We start from the raw sequence: 18,017 nt of genomic DNA, 5'->3' as shown, positions 1-18,017 counted from the left end.
GCATTTACTTTCTTTTAAAAAATTCGCAATTACTTTTTGGGCAACCCATATAAAGATTTTAGCAGATTTTTGTATTTAAAACAGCAGATTTTGTTAGTTGAAAAAGTAGTCGAAAATGTCTGCTAAAACAGCTGCCCTATGTCTGCTAAAACAGTAGTAATGTCTGCTTTCCCATTTTCAGCTGACAAAAACTGCTGTTTTTGAAAATATTTTCGCTATTTTGAATAACAAAGAGAGTGTAACAAAAAAAGAGTGTACAAGAGAAAATTAGGTCCTTCAACTTAGTTCTTTTTGTGTACATTTTTAACAGAAACCATTGAAGCGGGTTTCCAAGATTCTGCAAGCGAACTTAACATGTTTACTTGTTTGTTTTGATTGTGTAATGTTAAATTAGGAATGTTCAGCTTTTATACCCAACATCATAGGGTGGTGGTTTACTTATCTAGTCATTCCGTTCGCCACACCTATAACATAATGTTACACCAATAATATATTCTTGATTGTCTTGAGATTCTTAGCCCACCTAGGTATATACGATCATTCGTTCGTTCCCACAATTGTAATTTTTACACGTAGTGTTTTGTAATGGGTATAAAAAATAGTTTTTTTTTATCTGTACTCATTGAGAATTGTTAAATCAAATAAAATAAGTTTTTCATTCAATAAAAAAACAAGTAAAAAGGCATTAAGTTCGGCCGAACTTTGCATACCCACCACCTCGGGTATATATGTAAACCACCTTATATCATAATCCAGTAAAAAATTCATAGCACCTTTATCGAAATATGGTCCGATTTGAACCAAATTGGACACGGATATTGAGTGGTTTAATAAGTGCAAGTCATTGTTCAACTTTGTAGAAGAAAATATTGGTCTTTTTGGTAGCCATATCCAAATATAGACCGATCTAAATCATATATGACGCGGATGTCGAAAAGCCTAACATAAGTCAATTTCGGCGAAATCGGACAAAAATGCGTCTATTATGGGACCAAGACTTTAAATCGAGATATCGGTCTATAGTTTGTCTTCCGTGCTTTACACGGGACAGACCTAACCGCACTTTATCCAACATATTTCCTTCACATATATATGTGACCCTTTCTTTCAACAGTCGGTCGGTATCGGTCTATATGGCAGCTATATTTCCAAATCTGAACCGATTTGGGCCAAAGTGCAGAAAGTTGTTAAAGAGCCAAACGCAACACACTGTCCTAAATTTCGGCGAAATGGGACAAAAAAAAAAAATAGGCCCAAGACCCTAAATCGAGAGATCGGTCTATATAGCAGGTATATTCAAATCTGGACCGATCTTAGCCATATTGCAGAAAGATATCGAGAGGCCTAATACAACTCACTGTCCCAAATTTCGGCAAAATCGGACAATAAATGCGCCTTTTATGGGCCCAAAATCTTAAATCGAGAGATCCTTCTATATGGCAGCTATATCCAAATCTGGATCGATCTGGGATAGATTGAAAAGAGATGTCGAAGAGCCTAACACAACTCACTGTTCCAAATTTTGGTAAAATCGCACAATAAATGCGCCTTTTATGGGCCCAAAACCATTAATCGAGAGATCGGTCTATATGGCAGCAATATCCAAATCTGAACCGATCTGAGCCAAATTGCAGAAAGTTGTCAAAGAGCCTAACGCAACTCACTGTCCCAAATTTCGGCGAAATCGGAAAACAAGTGCGCCTTTTATGGGCTCAAAACTATTAATCGAGAGATCGGTCTATATGGCAGCTATATCCAAATTTGAACCGATCTAGGCCAAATTGAAGAATGATGTCGGGTGGCCTAACACAACTAAATGTTTCAAATTTCAGCAAAATCGGATAATAAATGTGGCTTTTATGGGCCTAAGACCATAAATCGGCGGATCGGTTTATATTGGGATTTTATCAAGATATAGTCCGATATAGCTCATCTTCAAACTTAACCTGCATATGGACAAAAGAAGAATCTGTGCAAAGTTTCAGCTCAATATTTCTATTTTTAAAGACTGTAGGGTGATTTCAATAGACAGATGGGCAGACGGACGGACGTGACTAGATCGTCTTAGATTTTTACGCTGATCAAGAATATATATACTTTATAGAGTCGGAAATGGATATTTTGATGTGTTGCAAACGGAATGACAAAATGAATATACCCCCATCCATGGGTGGTGGGTACAAAATACTGTTTGAATAAAGTGTTTTACTAAAACTTTGTATTAAATGCGTAAATATATTTGTTTGCTGTAACATTATAGCGTACATTTGTCCATTCATCTCGAAGCTATACATTCTTTTATACAATCCACTCATGAAAGTACACTGCACAACACCATCCTGTTGCCTGTATCCGGCATATAAAATATGAACAATGTCACCTTTTGTTATAGGGGTCATTACTTAGTAAGGCGGTGTGTGATTATGACCAGGTCATATGTAAAACCATATTAGATTCTTACATTTACAGTAAGGTCATTCTAATTAAAAAGAATGTTCACTATTTTCCATTGTGGGACAACAATTATTATTTTGTTTTTCTACACCAGTATTGGAAGTGGAAAATGATTAAGAAAAGAAATCAAGAGCCTAAAAGTTGGGGAGGTCTTAACAAGAATTAAGTATATTTGGCGTTAGGTTTCAATCATCACACAAATAAAACGAACTTGTTGATTTATATTTATATTAGAGCTATAAAACTGCTGTGCCAACTGTGTTAAAGCCTTGAAAGTAATTAATCTATTGTAATTTCATACATTCTACACATACTAATTTTATATACATATACTTTACACCACACGATTATTCCACAAATTGTAAAGGTCTGTGATTTAAGGTGGAAATATTAAATCTTTAAGAGAGAATTGACAGTAGGTTTGTTTGATTTACCCATTAAGCGGGTTTTCTCGCTTATTTTGTATGAAGAAAATGCTTACTAAACCAATTCATTTATCCCCGTCTATTATCGCCTTTTTATTTCCTCCACCATAGGATGGGGGTATATTAATTTCGTCATTCTGTTTGTAACTAATCGAAATATTCGTCTGAGAACCTTAAAGTATATATATTCTTGATCGTCATGACATTTTAAGTCGAACTAGCCATGTCTGTCCGTCCGTCCGTCCATCTGTCTGTCGAAAGCACGATAACTCTCGAAGGAGTAAAGCTAGCCAGTTGAAATTTTGTATAAATACTTTTTATTAGAGTAGGTCAGTTGGGATTGTAAATGGGCCATATCAGGATATAGTTTTGATATAGCTGCCATATAAACCGATCTGGGGTCTTGACTTCTTGAGCCGCTAGAGGGCACAATTCTTATCCGATTTGGCTGAAATTTTGCATGAGGTGTTTTATTATGACTTCCAACAACTCCAATTCCAATATTTGATATCGGTCTATAATCTGATATAGTTGTCATATAAATCTATCTGGGGTTTTCACTTCTTGAGCGTCTAGAGTGCGCAATTCCTATCCGAATTGGCTGAAATTTTACACCACGTGTTTTGTTATGTCTTTCAACAACTGTGCTAAGAATAGTTCAAATCGATCCATAACCTGATATAGCGCCCATATTAGCCGATCTGGGATCTTGACTTCTTGAGCCGCTAGAGGGCACAATTCTCATCCGATTTGGCTGAAATTTTGCACGACGTGTTTTGTTATGACCTCCAACAACTGTGCTTAGAATAGTTCAAATTAGCTAATAACCTGATATAGCTGCCATATAAATCGATCTGGGCTCTTGACTTCTTGACCCACTAGAGGGCGGAATTATTATCCGATTGAGTTGAAATTTTGAATTTGTTACAACTTTCAACAACTGTGCTAAGAATAGTTCAAATCGGCCCATAACCTGATATAGCTGCCACATAAACCGATATGGGATCTTGACTTCTTGAACTTCTAAAGGGCGCAAGTATTACCCGATTTGGCTGAAATTTTGTACAACGGCTTCTCTCATGACGTTGAACATATGTATCGAATATGGCATGAATCGGTTTATAGCCTAATACAGCTCCCCTATAAACAAACTCCCTATTTTACTTCTTCAGCCCCTAAAGTGCGCAATTCTTACTAGATTTGGTTGAAATTTTACACAATGACTTCTACTTTGGTCTCCAATATTCAGATCATGGTACGAAATGAACCATAACTTGTTATTAATGACATTGTTGGTAAGGGTATAAAATTGGAAACACATATTGGAAAAGGAAGAATGCAAAATATTTATTCAATTATTAAACGTTCTGGAATGCAAAAAATAGTTAAAAATTTAAACAAGTAAGAGCGTGCTAAGTTCGACCTGGCCGAATCTTGGGAACCCATCACCATGGATCCTGCTAAAAATTTATTCAAAATTAATTTAGTTGAAAGGCATAATTTTATTCTACATACCGAACTTCTGTCAAACCAGCAAAAATTAAAGCTTCTAGGAACCGAACATGGATGATCGAGAGAACGGTTTATATGGGAGCTATATTATGTTATTGATAGATTTGGACCGTACTTGGCACAATCGTTAGAAGTCCTAACAAAATTTCAACCAAATCGGACAAAAATTGCGGCTTGTAAGGGCTCAAGAGGTCAAATCGGGAGATCGGTTTATACTGAAACTATGTCATGTTATTGACCGATTCGAACCGTACTTGGCACAATTGGGGAAATTTAAAACAGAACACTATGTTCGCTTTTTTAGTAAAATCGGGCAAAAATTGCAGCTTCCAGAGGATCAAGAAATCAAATCGGGAGATCGATTTATATGGAAGCTACATCTGGTTATATACCCATTTCGACGTTACTTAGCAAAGCCGTTAAAAGTAACAACGAATTACCGCATGCAAAATTTCAGCCAAATCGGACAAGAATTGCGTCTTGTAAGGGCTCAAATAGTCGAATCGGTAGATCGGTTTATACGGGAACTATATCCGGTTATAGACCGATTCGGACCGTACTTGGCACAGTTATTGGAAGCTATACCAGGTTATAGGCCGATTTGACCGTACTGACACAGTTATTTGAAGTTATAACAGAACACCACATGCAAATCAGCCAAATCGGACAAAAATTGCGGCTACCAGGGGCCCAAAAGTCAAATCCGAAGATCGGTTTAAAGGGGTGCTATATCTAAATCTAAACCGATATGGGCCATTGGTAATCCCCAATAACCTACATCAATATTAAGTACCTGTGCAAAATTTCAAGCGGCTAGCTTGACGCGTTCAACTGCTATCGTCATTTCGACAGACGGACGGACAGACATGGCTAGATCTACTCAGAACGTCGAGACGACCAAGAATATATATACTTTATGGTGTCTTGGACGAATATTTCGAGGTGTTACAAACGGAATGACTTGATAAGTATAACCCCACCCCTATGGTGGTGGGTATAAAAACAGTAATTATGAACTTCTAGAAACATTTTGTTATTAACAAAGTATTTTTTATACCCTCCACCATAAGATGGGGGGTATACTAATTTCGTCATTCTGATTGTAACTACTCGAAATATTCGTCTGAGACCCCATAAAGTATATATATTCTTGACCGTCGTGAAATTTTATGTCGATCTAGCCATGTCCGTCCGTCTGTCCGTCCGTCCGTCCGTCTGTCGAAAGTACGCTAACTTCCGAAGGAGTATAGCTAGCCGCTTGAAATTTTGCACAAATACTTCTTATTAGTGTAGGTCGGTTGGTATTGTAAATGGGCCATATCGGTCCATGTTTTGATATAGCTGCCATATAAACCTCTAGAGTGCGCAATTCTTATCCGATTGGGATGAAATTTTGCACGACGTGTTTTGTTATGACATCCAACAACTGTGCCAAGTATGGTTCAAATCGGTCCATAACCTGATATAGCTGCCATATACACCGATCTGGGGTTTTGACTTCTTGAGCCTCTAGAGTGCGCAATTCTTATCCAATTTGAATGAATTTTGGCACGTAGTATTTTGTTATGATATCCAACAACTGTGCCAAATATGGTTTAAATCGGTTCATAACCTGATATAGCTGCCATATAAACCGATCTGGGATCTTGACTTCTTGAGCCTCTAGAGGTCGCAATTATTATCCGATTTGCCTGAAATTTTGTACGACGGATTCTCTCATGACCATTAACATACGTGTTTATTATGGTCTGAATCGGTATATAGCCCGATACAGCTCCCATATAAATCGATCTCTCTATTTTACTTCTTGAGCCCACAAAGGGCGCAATTCTTATTCGAATTGGCTGACATTTTACACAGGTCTCCAACATATAATTTAATTGTGGTCCAAACCGGACCATATCTTGATATCGCTCTAATAGCAGAGCAAATCTTTTCTTATATCCTTTTTTTGCCTAAGAAGAGATGCCGGGAAAAAAACTCGACAAATGCGATCCATGGTGGAGGGTATATAAGATTCGGCCCGGCCGAACTTAGCACGCTTTTACTTGTTATTTGCTGATATTTGATTTTTTCGGATGAGTATTGGTGTTGATAAATATTAAAATACACATCATACAGCGGAAAGAGCGTTTTTCCCAATATTCAAAATGTTTACAACTAATATTTAAAAAGAATACAAATATTTAAGATTTTACAAACATAACTTACTGGCAAGGCTTTTACAAACATAATATACGGGAAATTGTGTCGCAACACAATAAGGGTTACACTGTAACAAAGCTGAACACATTGTAAATTTGCCAACGAATATTCAGGGAACAGCATGGAGCTTTATCTCATTTCAATGAGTGCAGTCCGATTCAATTTTGGCCTCAAATTTTTAGCCTAGTCAGAATGGCGACAACTTTTAATAAGGAAGTTTAATTTGGATGAAGATCACGCAAGTAGAAGCTAAGAGATAACCATCTCTGAAAAAAAATTAAAAAATGTAGCAATAGCGCTAGTTAGTTCAAAAAACCTTTCATGGCACAAATCATTATATTAGATGTGCAGTGGCACAGAAAAGTGTAGTTACTTCCGTTTAAATGGAAGATATATTATATGTGTGTTATGTAATTTGGGCATATAGTTAACTAACTATTCTGTGCCTAAGACAGATTCCTAGTATCTTTTAAATTTTTGAAGGATATATCGCCGGAACACGTCAAAAGGTTTAATGTTTTCTCTAACTCCAAAATAGGTATTACATTTTTTATTGATTTTTCAGTTTTATTTTTTATGATTTTTAAGTATGACTTAAGTAAAGTTAATTTATTGTTTGGCCATGCACAAGCTAGGCAATATATATTCGTATTTAATTTTTCTTGTGCTTTCGAACAGTTATTAACAATTTTTCGTTCATTCTCTACCCCACTACGGTGGCACAATCTATGAATATGTATTTCATTGAAATTATTTCACTTGCAAAAGAATATTTCTGTGTCAGCATAAATTTAATGGACCTATGCAAGAAGACCTCAGAAGTTTCCAAAAAAAAGAAGGATGGCGAAAAGCGAATGCAAAATCTCAATTATATTTGACTTTAGCGAAATGTTAACTTTCAGCCATAATTCAAACTTAAGAAAGGGAAAAAAATGTTCAAAAAGTAAAGAGGAATATTACGAAAACCGTACTCGAAAGAAGAATAGGGAAGGCTATATTAAACAAAAAACCCTTACATCAGCCAAAAAATATTGCTGCGACCCACTCTTTGGGTATCCAAAGAAAATGATGATGGTGGGCTGTTTTTGGTAAGTAGTTGCCATTAGCAATGGTGCTTTTGAATGTACCACATTGCCACATATTTAATATGTTGAGGATGCATTAGTAGGTATGCCCTTATTGGAATGCTAAGGGTAATGGTTAAAAAACCACAAGAATTACATTTTAAGATAAATAAATAGATCAAGTCTTCAAAAAGGCTTTATGAACACGGGAAGCTTAATCAACACTGCTTCCGTTTAAAATATATTATAAGGTATCAAATACCGGGGGTCTTGTATTTCAATAAAATCAATGCCATCGAAATTTTGATCTGTGACCGAATCTTCCGATTTGATATCCTGGAAGCCGATTGCTATCCGAATTGGAAAATATTTCACATGTATTATTATTGTATTATTATTGTTCAAATCTGTCTATAACCTCATCTTCCGATGTGGATCTTTATGGGGCCCTAAGGTGTAAAATTTCAGCCTGATTTGCATATATAAACCGATCTTGGGTCTTGACTTCTTGAGCCTCTAGAGTGCGCAATTCTTATCCGATTTGAATGAATTTTGGCACGTAGTATTTTGTTATGACATCCAACAATTGTGTCAAGTATGGTTGAAATCGGTCCATAACCTGATATAGCTGTCATATAAACAGATCTGGGGATTTTACTTTTTGAGCTTCTAGAGGGCGCAATTCCTATCCGATTTGGCTGAATTTTTGCATGACGTATTTTATTTTTACTTTCATCAACTGTGTCAAATAAGATTTAAATCGGTTCATAACCTGATATAGCTGCCATATAAACCGATCTGGGATCTTGACTTGTTAATCCCTAGAAGTCGCAATTATTATCCAATATGCCTGAAATTTTGTACGATGGATCCTCTCATGACCATCAACAAACGTGTTTATTATGGTCTGAATCAGTCTATAGCCCGATACAGGACCCATATAAATCGTTCTCTCTATTTTACTTCGTGAGCCCCAATGGGTGCAATTCTTATACGACTTGGCTGAAATTTTACACAGGTCTCCAACATATAATTTAATTGTGGTCCGAACCGGACCATATCTTGATATCGTTTTAATAGCAGAGCAACTCTTTTCTTATATCCTTTTTTGCCTAAGAAGAGATGCCGGGAAAAGAACTCGACAATGCGATCCATGGTGGAGGGTATATAAGATTCGGCCAGGCCGAACTTAGCACGCTTTTACTTGTCTTTAATTTAAACTTGAATCCAGCATTACTCATAGATATTACACAAATCTTCTCGCCTTTCTGAACAAAGGCTTTTCGTAAAAAATGTTTTTGTTTTTGCAGCGAATTTATACTTTCCACAGTTCAAATATCGAGCGGGCATTTTTAAATGGTCCCCTTTAAAAATTAATGACGATTTCGATAATTTAGGAGCAAAGTGGTTTTTACGTTCACATCCCCAAATCATCACAGTACGACTTGTCTCGGTGAATATGATTACAAGTCTCTGGAGGCATAACCAAAGATTAGCTGAAATGTGTAAGGTAGCTCCTATCTTTTTCAAAATAGTCTGTTCTACAATATCCTTGGCATGTCTCTGTGGCCCGGCACCCGGAACAGATGAGGTTTTAACTGTTCAGTCATTTGAACAGTTAAAACCCGTTGTTTCTGCTATGGCAAACATATGTCTCTCTTTTCACAGTGGTCGCAGCAATTTGTCTAGCCATAATGTCCAGGGGCATTAGGTGTAGTATTAAATTTAATGCATCAGATGGTGTCATCCTCAGCCGGTGAATTTTTTAAGCGCCGTTCAAAAATCTTCAGCGTTTCTCAATCGGATACAGTTTGTAGTTTGATCAATGATACATGGGTGTTGAAATCTAATGGAGTGAAACTTTTGATCGCCCAAAGAATTCTTGACTTCGACACAATTTCCTCAAGAATCCCCGACGAACCAATATTAGTAACAACTTTTTATGTGCCACGTTGTACATTAGGGAGTTTTCCTACATCTATTTAGAATTTATATGTAGCTTCGCTAGTTTTCCAAAACATATGTAAATTTTTTTGTTACATTTAATCCTATTAGTAATCCCTAAATAATGTGTTCAGTAAAAGTTGCAGAGTACAATGAATGATTAACTAAAAACTTGATGATTTTTTTTTTCTTGTGAACAATTTTCCATAGAATACTTATTTCATAGAATATGAAACAAAATATTCTTGCTCTTACTCTCAGTTCCAGTAAGTGTAACAATGGCAGAATGAAGAAAGTTAAATGACTAACACCGAAAACTTGTACAAAACATTTGCCGCTACTTTTCGTTAGTAAGTAGTTATGTCGAACTTACCAACGGTGAAATGATGGTGTGGAAAAATAAATGCAAAATTGTGTTTCCAAGTTATTTTCTTCCACAGATGTATGTTAGTACATCGATGGCGGTATTACTTGAATTTATGCAAAGGAAAATCTCATTTAGCGTAACGATTCTTTAACTTTTCGTACTTACTTAAAAGCAGTCCTATGAGTATATAAATATGGTATTAAAGGAACTAATCTTGTGCCTCGGCTATATATGCAAACCACATTTCGGCACAATCCGGTGAAAATTGGGTAACTAATGCACACAAATTCGACTCGGATATTGAGCGGGGTAATAAACTAAGTAACTGTTGAATTTTGTATTTAAAATTTTAACAAAATCGGGTAATAAATAAAGCTTTTATGAGCTTCAGACCCTTATTCGGCAAATCGGTCTATATGACAGCTATATCTAAATACAGTCCGATCTTTACCACATTTGGGTCAGATAACCGGTGGCCTAAAACTACTTACTGTTTCAAATTTCAGCGAAAGAAATCGGATAAAAAATAAAGCTTTTATTCGCTTCAGACCCTTTATCGGGATATCGGTCTGCATGGCAGTCATATCTAAATATAGTCCGACCCGAACCATATTTGGGACGGATGTCAGGAGAACTAAGACTAACCACTGTTTCAAATTTCAGCGAAATCGGGTAATAAATAAAGCTTTTATGGGTTTTAGACCCTTTATCGGGAGATCGATATATATGGCAACCTAATATACGGGTGACCTAAACCAACTCACTGTTTCAAATTTCAGCAAAATCGGATGTAAAATAAAACATTGATGGGCATTAGAACCTTTATCGGAAAATCGGTCTATATAGCAGCTATATCTTAATACGGTCCGATTGGGCCTGTTCAAGAACTTAACCATCATGCATCAAAAAGACGTATGTATCAGTGCCAAATTTCAGCTCAATATCTCAATTGAAAGCTGTAGAGTGATAACAACAGACAAAGGGACATCGTTAAATCGTCTGAGAATTTTACGACGATCCGAAATATATATACTTTGTAGGGTCGGAAATTGATATTTCAAAGTGTTGCAAACACAATGACTAAATGAATATACCCCCTATCCTACGGTGGTGGGTATAAAAATAAAGCGTCACCCATTCATGTTGCCTGTGGTCAGTAACTTTAAAACACTTGTTTAGTGTCAAATTGCATTTTAAGTTTCCATACTGATCAATAGCAATTAGTATTATGCAAGGTCGCAAATATGCTTTCTAGCACCCGTACACTCACATTGAATAATGGAATAATGCTGACAGAGGTAAATTATTCATATATATAGGTGTCCTTTACTATTAACTATAAATAAGCCATCCGATATTGGAGGGACAATCATTAATAAAAGAATAAAGAAGAACACAGAACTATCGACAGTTCTATTTTATATATATAAGTGCAAATAGGGCGATGTATAGCTCTATTTGCACTTATTGAGCCTTGGATAGTACAATGTTGAACAGACTTGCTCGAATTTTGATTCCGATTGTTTTGTAACCTTTCTGAAGACCTCCGCTGAAATCCACAAAAATCGTTTCAGAATTAGATATAGGTTGCAATTTCCAATTTTAGGGAAGGTGTAGGATATTATATAGTCCGCACCGCCCAACTTTTGCCTTTCCTTAACTTTTCATTTTGAAATGAAAGTACTCTTCGTATGCCCCCAGAAGTTGGACGAAGTTATCACCACTTCAGCAAACTCCTACTGCAAAATGCCACAAATGTACAGAGCCATAAAAAAAGGAAGTAACGTTTACACTTGGACACTTTTGAATGTAAACACTTTACTATGAATGAAGTATGTTCTCAATTTTTGTTTACATTACCAAAAGTCACAAAGAGGACGATAAACATTAAACATTCGAATCCTTGCTTTAAGCTTGAGGAAACACAGATGGAGAGTTAGAGAGGTTTATCTATAGTAATGCTGATGTGGGTCAGCAACAGCTTAATATAGACTATCCATTTCCAACAATTCGTATACAGATACATATGTATGTATATCATGTTCAATGTGAAAGGAAGATGTTAAAGATGAGATGGAATGAAATGTACCCCTTGCATTTAAAAACAAATGTTTGCCAAAGAAGTGAATCCAATATGAGATTCGTTTGAATTCGAAGGAAACAGAAATAAACTAAATTCGCATAAGTCAGTTGTAGCAAATAAAGACTAGCCAAGTTCGGCCAAACCGAATCTTGAATTTCAAAAATTTCAAGATAAGACTTAATATTCTATTTTTGAAGTATTTATGAAGTTTTTTTTTATACCCACCTTCTTAGGATGGGGGTATACTTACCTAGTCATTCGAGGTGTCATTATGACACCTCGAAATATAAATTTGCAACTACTCATAATATACATATGTATATACACTTGATCGTGTTGACATTTTAAGTCGATCTTGCGTCCATCCATTTGCAATTTGCACGGATTTTTTTAATTGAAGATCGTTGGGAATTGTAAATAGGTCATATCGGTTCCATAAAAACCAATCTCAGGTTTTGACTTCTTGAGCCTCTAGTGGCCTCAAGTTTCAACCGATGTGGCTGACATTTGGCACACAGACTTCCTTTCTAGCTCTCAACATCCGTGCCAAGCATAATCCGAACCGGCCTATCAACTGTATAGGCCCTCACAAAAACTGATTCCCGAATTTGACAGATTAAACCCCTAATAGAGTATATTTTTTTCCGATTGAGCTTAAAATTGACACAATCATTTTCGCTATCACTTGCAATATTTGAATCAAATATGATCAGAATGGTTCTATAAGCTGATAGTGCTCCCATATAAATCAATCTCCGGTTTTGACTTCTTTTGGCACAAAAACTTTCGTTGTGACTCCCAACATTCGTGCCAAATACGATATGACCTTCAATACTCACAATGAATCCTACTCCGACAGGTTATGAACCGATTTGTACCATACTTAACACAGTTGTTGAAAGGGATACCAAAACACCAATCGGATAAGAAGTGCTCCCCCTAATAGCTCAAGAAGTCTAGACCTAAGATCGGTTTATATGGCAGCTATATCAGGTTATAGACGGATTTGAACCATACTTAACACAGTTGTTGAAAGTGATACCAAAACACCACGTGCAAATCGAACGATAATTGCGCCCTCTAGAGGCTTAAGAAGTCAAGACCCAAGATCGGTTTATATGACAGCTATATCGAAACATGGACCGATATAGCCCATTTACAAACCGACCTACACAAATAAAAAGTATTTGTGCAAAATTTCAAGCGGCTAGCTTTACTCCTTCGAAAGTTAGCGTGCTTTCGACTGACAGACGGACGAACATGGCTAGTTCGACTTAAAATGTCATGACGATCAAGAATATGTATACATTAGGCGGTCTTAGGCACATATTTCGAGGTGTTACAAACAGAATGACGAAATTAGTATACCACCATCCTATGGTGGAGGGTATAAAAAGGAGTCCTTTGCTGATGCCTCATTGTAGTATGAGTTATATTACGAGCATGGGAAGATTTATAAAACGAACCAGTTTTGATATGAAATATTTTTTTCCACATTCCATGCCTTGGGAGCAATAACAAAATAATGCAGCTCAAAATTAACTCTGCTGTTTCAACTTTATATTACTGAGTATTTCCATTCTTCAATAGCATGAACGACTGAAAAAATAATTAGAAATTCTTATATGTTCAACCAACAACTACTACTGCCTCTGAGGCTAAGTATGAATCAAAATGAAAGGGAGAAAGGAAATGTCTATTCCATTGTGAAAAGGACCCTCTGACATCCGTTATCTTTTGGGCCTCGAACACATAAATAAAAACTAAGATTTAAACACAAGACTGATGGCTTTGTCGGAGGCAGACCTATCTATGTATATGGTAATCTGGTAACGACGAAAAAGAGCGCTGAGGATATGTTGAGAACATTTTTTGAAACTGTACGATGGCGAGAATACTTCCAAATCAATAGCTGATTACGGTTATGAGTCTTTACCTCCAGTCTCAGGTGGTGACAATAACGGCATCTAAACCAACAGAGAAAAATAAGTGAGCAGGAGCCGAAGGGTTGCCAGCTGTGCTATTTAAGGCCATAACTCCCATGCTTATGAATCACAAGAATGGACATATTAGTATGTGTCCACATTAGTATGTAGCGATAACAGAAGAATAAGTCTTATTTTAATGCCATACAAAATATAATTGAGTGTATAAGGCGAGGACGGAGATGTAAGTCAGTAAGATAATTCGTCCCTATTATTGGGGCCTGAGTCCATACTACTACTCCAGAACATGGAAAAGACCCAATAGAAACAGATCGATACCTTCTATTTATTTGTCAAAGCAACAAAGTTTTTCAACTAGCTCAACCAATATAAATTTGCCCATGACCATTTCCTTAAGGAACAGGGGCAAACTTCTCACATATCAGTAAGTGCTGCCCAATTCAAGTTTAATCTCAATGAAACGGGGCCTCCTTTTTATAACCGAGCCCAAACAAAGTGTCGCAGTGTCACCCCTCTATGGGAAGAAGTTTTTACATTACTACCATTTTTAGCAAATGGTATCGTTCCCCACAAATGTCACTGAAATTTTCTTCTGTCATTCTCGTCAGGATTCGAACTCAGGCGTTCAGCGTAATAGGCGTAATTTTAAAGCACGTATCTACTAATTGGTAGTTGAGTTTCTTTAAACTTCACATATTTATGTTCATGTGTATGATAATATCGCTTTTAACTTTGCTGAGAGAAGGGATCGCAATCAGACTTGCATTAAGTTGAATACTTTTAATATTTACAGAGTCATCCATTTGGCGAATGTGTTTCATTATCCTGCCCCTCTTACCGGATTTTTGCTGTGAATTATTCTTGCGTATGAATTTAATGATAAACACAACAGTACAACTGCCGGTTTCCTTTTGCGAGTGTTGGGCAACACATAAACAAACGACGACTGGCTGTGTTGACTTCATGTGCACATTAAGTGACAAATTTTAATAAAAACTTAATGAAATTTCTCCCATTCACCAACAGAGTGGTTCGTAGGGGATGAGATTGGATGACAGCCATCAGAGGACATATGCACGTATAGTGTCCGCAATGGCAGTATCATTACCACCACCATCGTGCTCGACAGCATCATCAATGACATCTGCAGCAGATGCAAAGTTGTTAATAACTCCTAGGCAAGCATTATACATTTAAAATTGGACGTAGATATGTATGTTTCTCTGTACACATGGGTCTCTGCATACCGGGTTGAAATTTTACTCTGCGTTCGAGTGTTATAACAAGGTGCAATAAGAACCATATACATTGCAAAGATAAAGACACTAACTATTTCGGCCGCCTATTTCGTTCAATAAATCCAATTGCACTTTAGATAGTTTTTATTTATGTCCCCTAAAATACTCCATGAACATGTGCTTGTGAAACCGGCTTATGTATAAGCCGTGCTCTTGCATTGTTCCTTTTTTCCAAACTTCTAAAATAAAGCCGGCGAAAAATTATGTTTTACAAGCATAAGGCGTATCTATGAAATGGTGCGAAAAAGTTTATGTTTTTTTACACGATCGACTAATTTGTGGGGCTATATTAAAGCTTATGTCTATACAGACAATCCCGCTTCAATTGACGCATTGGAAGATAACATTGAAGCATTTATTTTTGAGATACCGGCCGAAATGTTGGAAAGAGTATGCCAAAATTGGACTAAGCGGATGGACCATTTGAGGCGCACTCACGGTCAAAGTTTGCGTGAAATAATCTTCAAACATTAAATTATCTGGACCGGATTACCAATTGAGATAAATATTTCAAGAATTTTTCTGAATTTTATGTTTTTTTTAATATTCCTAAGCTCTTAAAAATCCATCTTTAGGTGATGATATATACAGCTCTAAATGTGTTTGAGTTTCTCAAACATGCTCATTTCACATAGTGCTACGAGTGACCCCAAATATGCAAATGGATATTTAATGGAATTTCAATCTTAGGAATTTCCCAATGGGAAATATTGATCTGCTGCATGTAATAAAGCGGAACGCTAATAAAGGATTTATGACCCAAAAACGACATAGGCACGCAGGTCAAAACGATTTGGAAAAGGTCACAGCAATCTACCATACTATTCTATTTACTCATTAATTATAAGATAAGAGCGGCTAGTTTGTGGGTAGGTTAATAAATAGTTGGTAAGGTAGCAAGTAAGGAGGAATGATTTCAAAATAAATTTTGTGTCTCATTATCCGCAAACCATCGAGCATCTCTTTTGAACAAGATGGGTTGGTGTGTCTCCGCCTAAACAACGACGTCACAATGAAGGTTTTCATTGATAGAAACTCCGGTTTTTATTAGGTTTTGATCATCATAGGAAGAGAGAGAGAGAGAGAGATAAATCGTGCAAATTACTTACATGTGTGAAGTAGTAATAATGAACTCCAGCACCTCGTTCAGCCAAGGACTGGGCATATTCGTTTGTGGGACATGTGAAAAAGTGATCACCAACAGCTCTGCCAATTTGTTGCTGATTCTGGTATCCTGGGTTTCCTTCCCAACTTGTGTACTGCAATTATAAGTAGAAAGAGAATATTGTAGGTTACAAATTATAATCATAAGTGTAAATCATGATTTAATAGGTTAAGGAATGGCGACCGTGATGACATGATGGGTGTAACCCGTATCCAAAGAGGGTTAAGCTCGGAGTCTTAGACTTTATGGAGCCTTTTAAAAGTTTTAATTAAAGCTATATTGGTTGAAATAGCTCCAGGAATTTGTAGAAGAGGACATAGGCTTGTAGGAAATTGGAAAATGTTTATATTTTTAATACAGGGTGAGAAACAGGAAGTCCAATCTTCTATGGGCTTAAACTTTTGATATACTGAACCGACAAGCATGATTTAGGACTCAAAAAAAGAACTTGACGAGATCTAAAAACAGGTAAAGTGAGGGGTCCCTAGAGATTGCATAAGCCATATGCACACCACAGGGAGGCATTTTAACGCCACATCTATAAGTGGCTACCATATATAACCTATAACCTAAGGAAGGATTTGAACTACGTCTGACAATGTTATAATACTTCTAAGAGGAAGGGGTACGAATAAGCTATGCAAAAAAGTCGAAAGGGTCTTGCAAATAGCATATACTCATAGAAAAAAGTTTCTGATAATAGCAAACGCTGTCTGTCGACTGTTAGCAGTTAATTTTGCTGATATTACAGCAGAGCTCTGCTATTGCAATTTTAAACCAGCGGGTTACCTCCTAAAACGTCTTTTGCTTGCTGATTTAGGTTGCTGCTCCATATCTGGTGGGGTTGTTAAGAGGAGTGTTAAATAAATTCAGCAAAACAAAAACTTAAAAATGTTATATAAAACAAACAAAAATTAAATAAAACAAATAAATAAAATTAAATTAAATAAGTAAAGAAAAGTAATATCAAATTACCTCCACGAATGCTATAAACCCTTCACGATGAGCCGCATGTGATAAGTTCTTTGAACGATTTTTATACCCACCACCATAGGATGGGGGTACACTAATCTAGTTATTCCGTTTGTAACACATCGAAATATTCGTCTTAGACCACATTGCAAATGGGCCATATCGGTTCAGATTTGGATATAGCTCCCATATAAACTGATCTCCAGATTTGATTTCTTGAGCCCCTAGAAGATTCATTCATCTGATTTGGTTGAAATTTTGCACATAGTGTTCTGTTATGATTTCCAACAACTGTGCTAAGAACGGTTTTAATCGGTCTATAACCTCATATAGCTCCCATATATTCCGATCTACCGATTTGACTTCTGGAAGCCGCCCCTAAAACTATGCCCTAAATCTTATGCCCTAAAACTAAATTTATTTTGTATACATTTTTAGCAGAATCCATGGCGGTGGGTTCCCAAGATTCGACTCGGCCGAACTCAGCACCCTTTTACTTGTTTCTTCTACCATCGCCTTCATAATAAAACAGCATTCGTTTTCAGCAAACAACAGATTTTTCAGCAGCAAGCCTGCTACTCT

General features: G+C 36.5%; 1 protein-coding gene across 5 annotated transcripts in view; it reads right to left on the bottom strand.

Moving 5' to 3' along the window:
• Positions 1-18,017, bottom strand: part of LOC106096077 (acetylcholinesterase) — a 451,106-nt gene that overhangs the window by 96,022 nt on the left and 337,067 nt on the right. For all 5 annotated transcript variants that reach the window (XM_059361337.1, XM_013263626.2, XM_059361335.1 and 2 more), the window contains 1 exon segment: positions 16,408-16,557. In XM_059361337.1, coding sequence (XP_059217320.1) covers positions 16,408-16,557 — 150 coding nt within the window.

Source organism: Stomoxys calcitrans, chromosome 2 (genome assembly GCF_963082655.1).
Source record: "Stomoxys calcitrans chromosome 2, idStoCalc2.1, whole genome shotgun sequence".
Taxonomy (NCBI): Eukaryota; Metazoa; Arthropoda; class Insecta; order Diptera; family Muscidae; genus Stomoxys; species Stomoxys calcitrans.
This window is presented reverse-complemented; position numbering and strand designations above follow the sequence as displayed.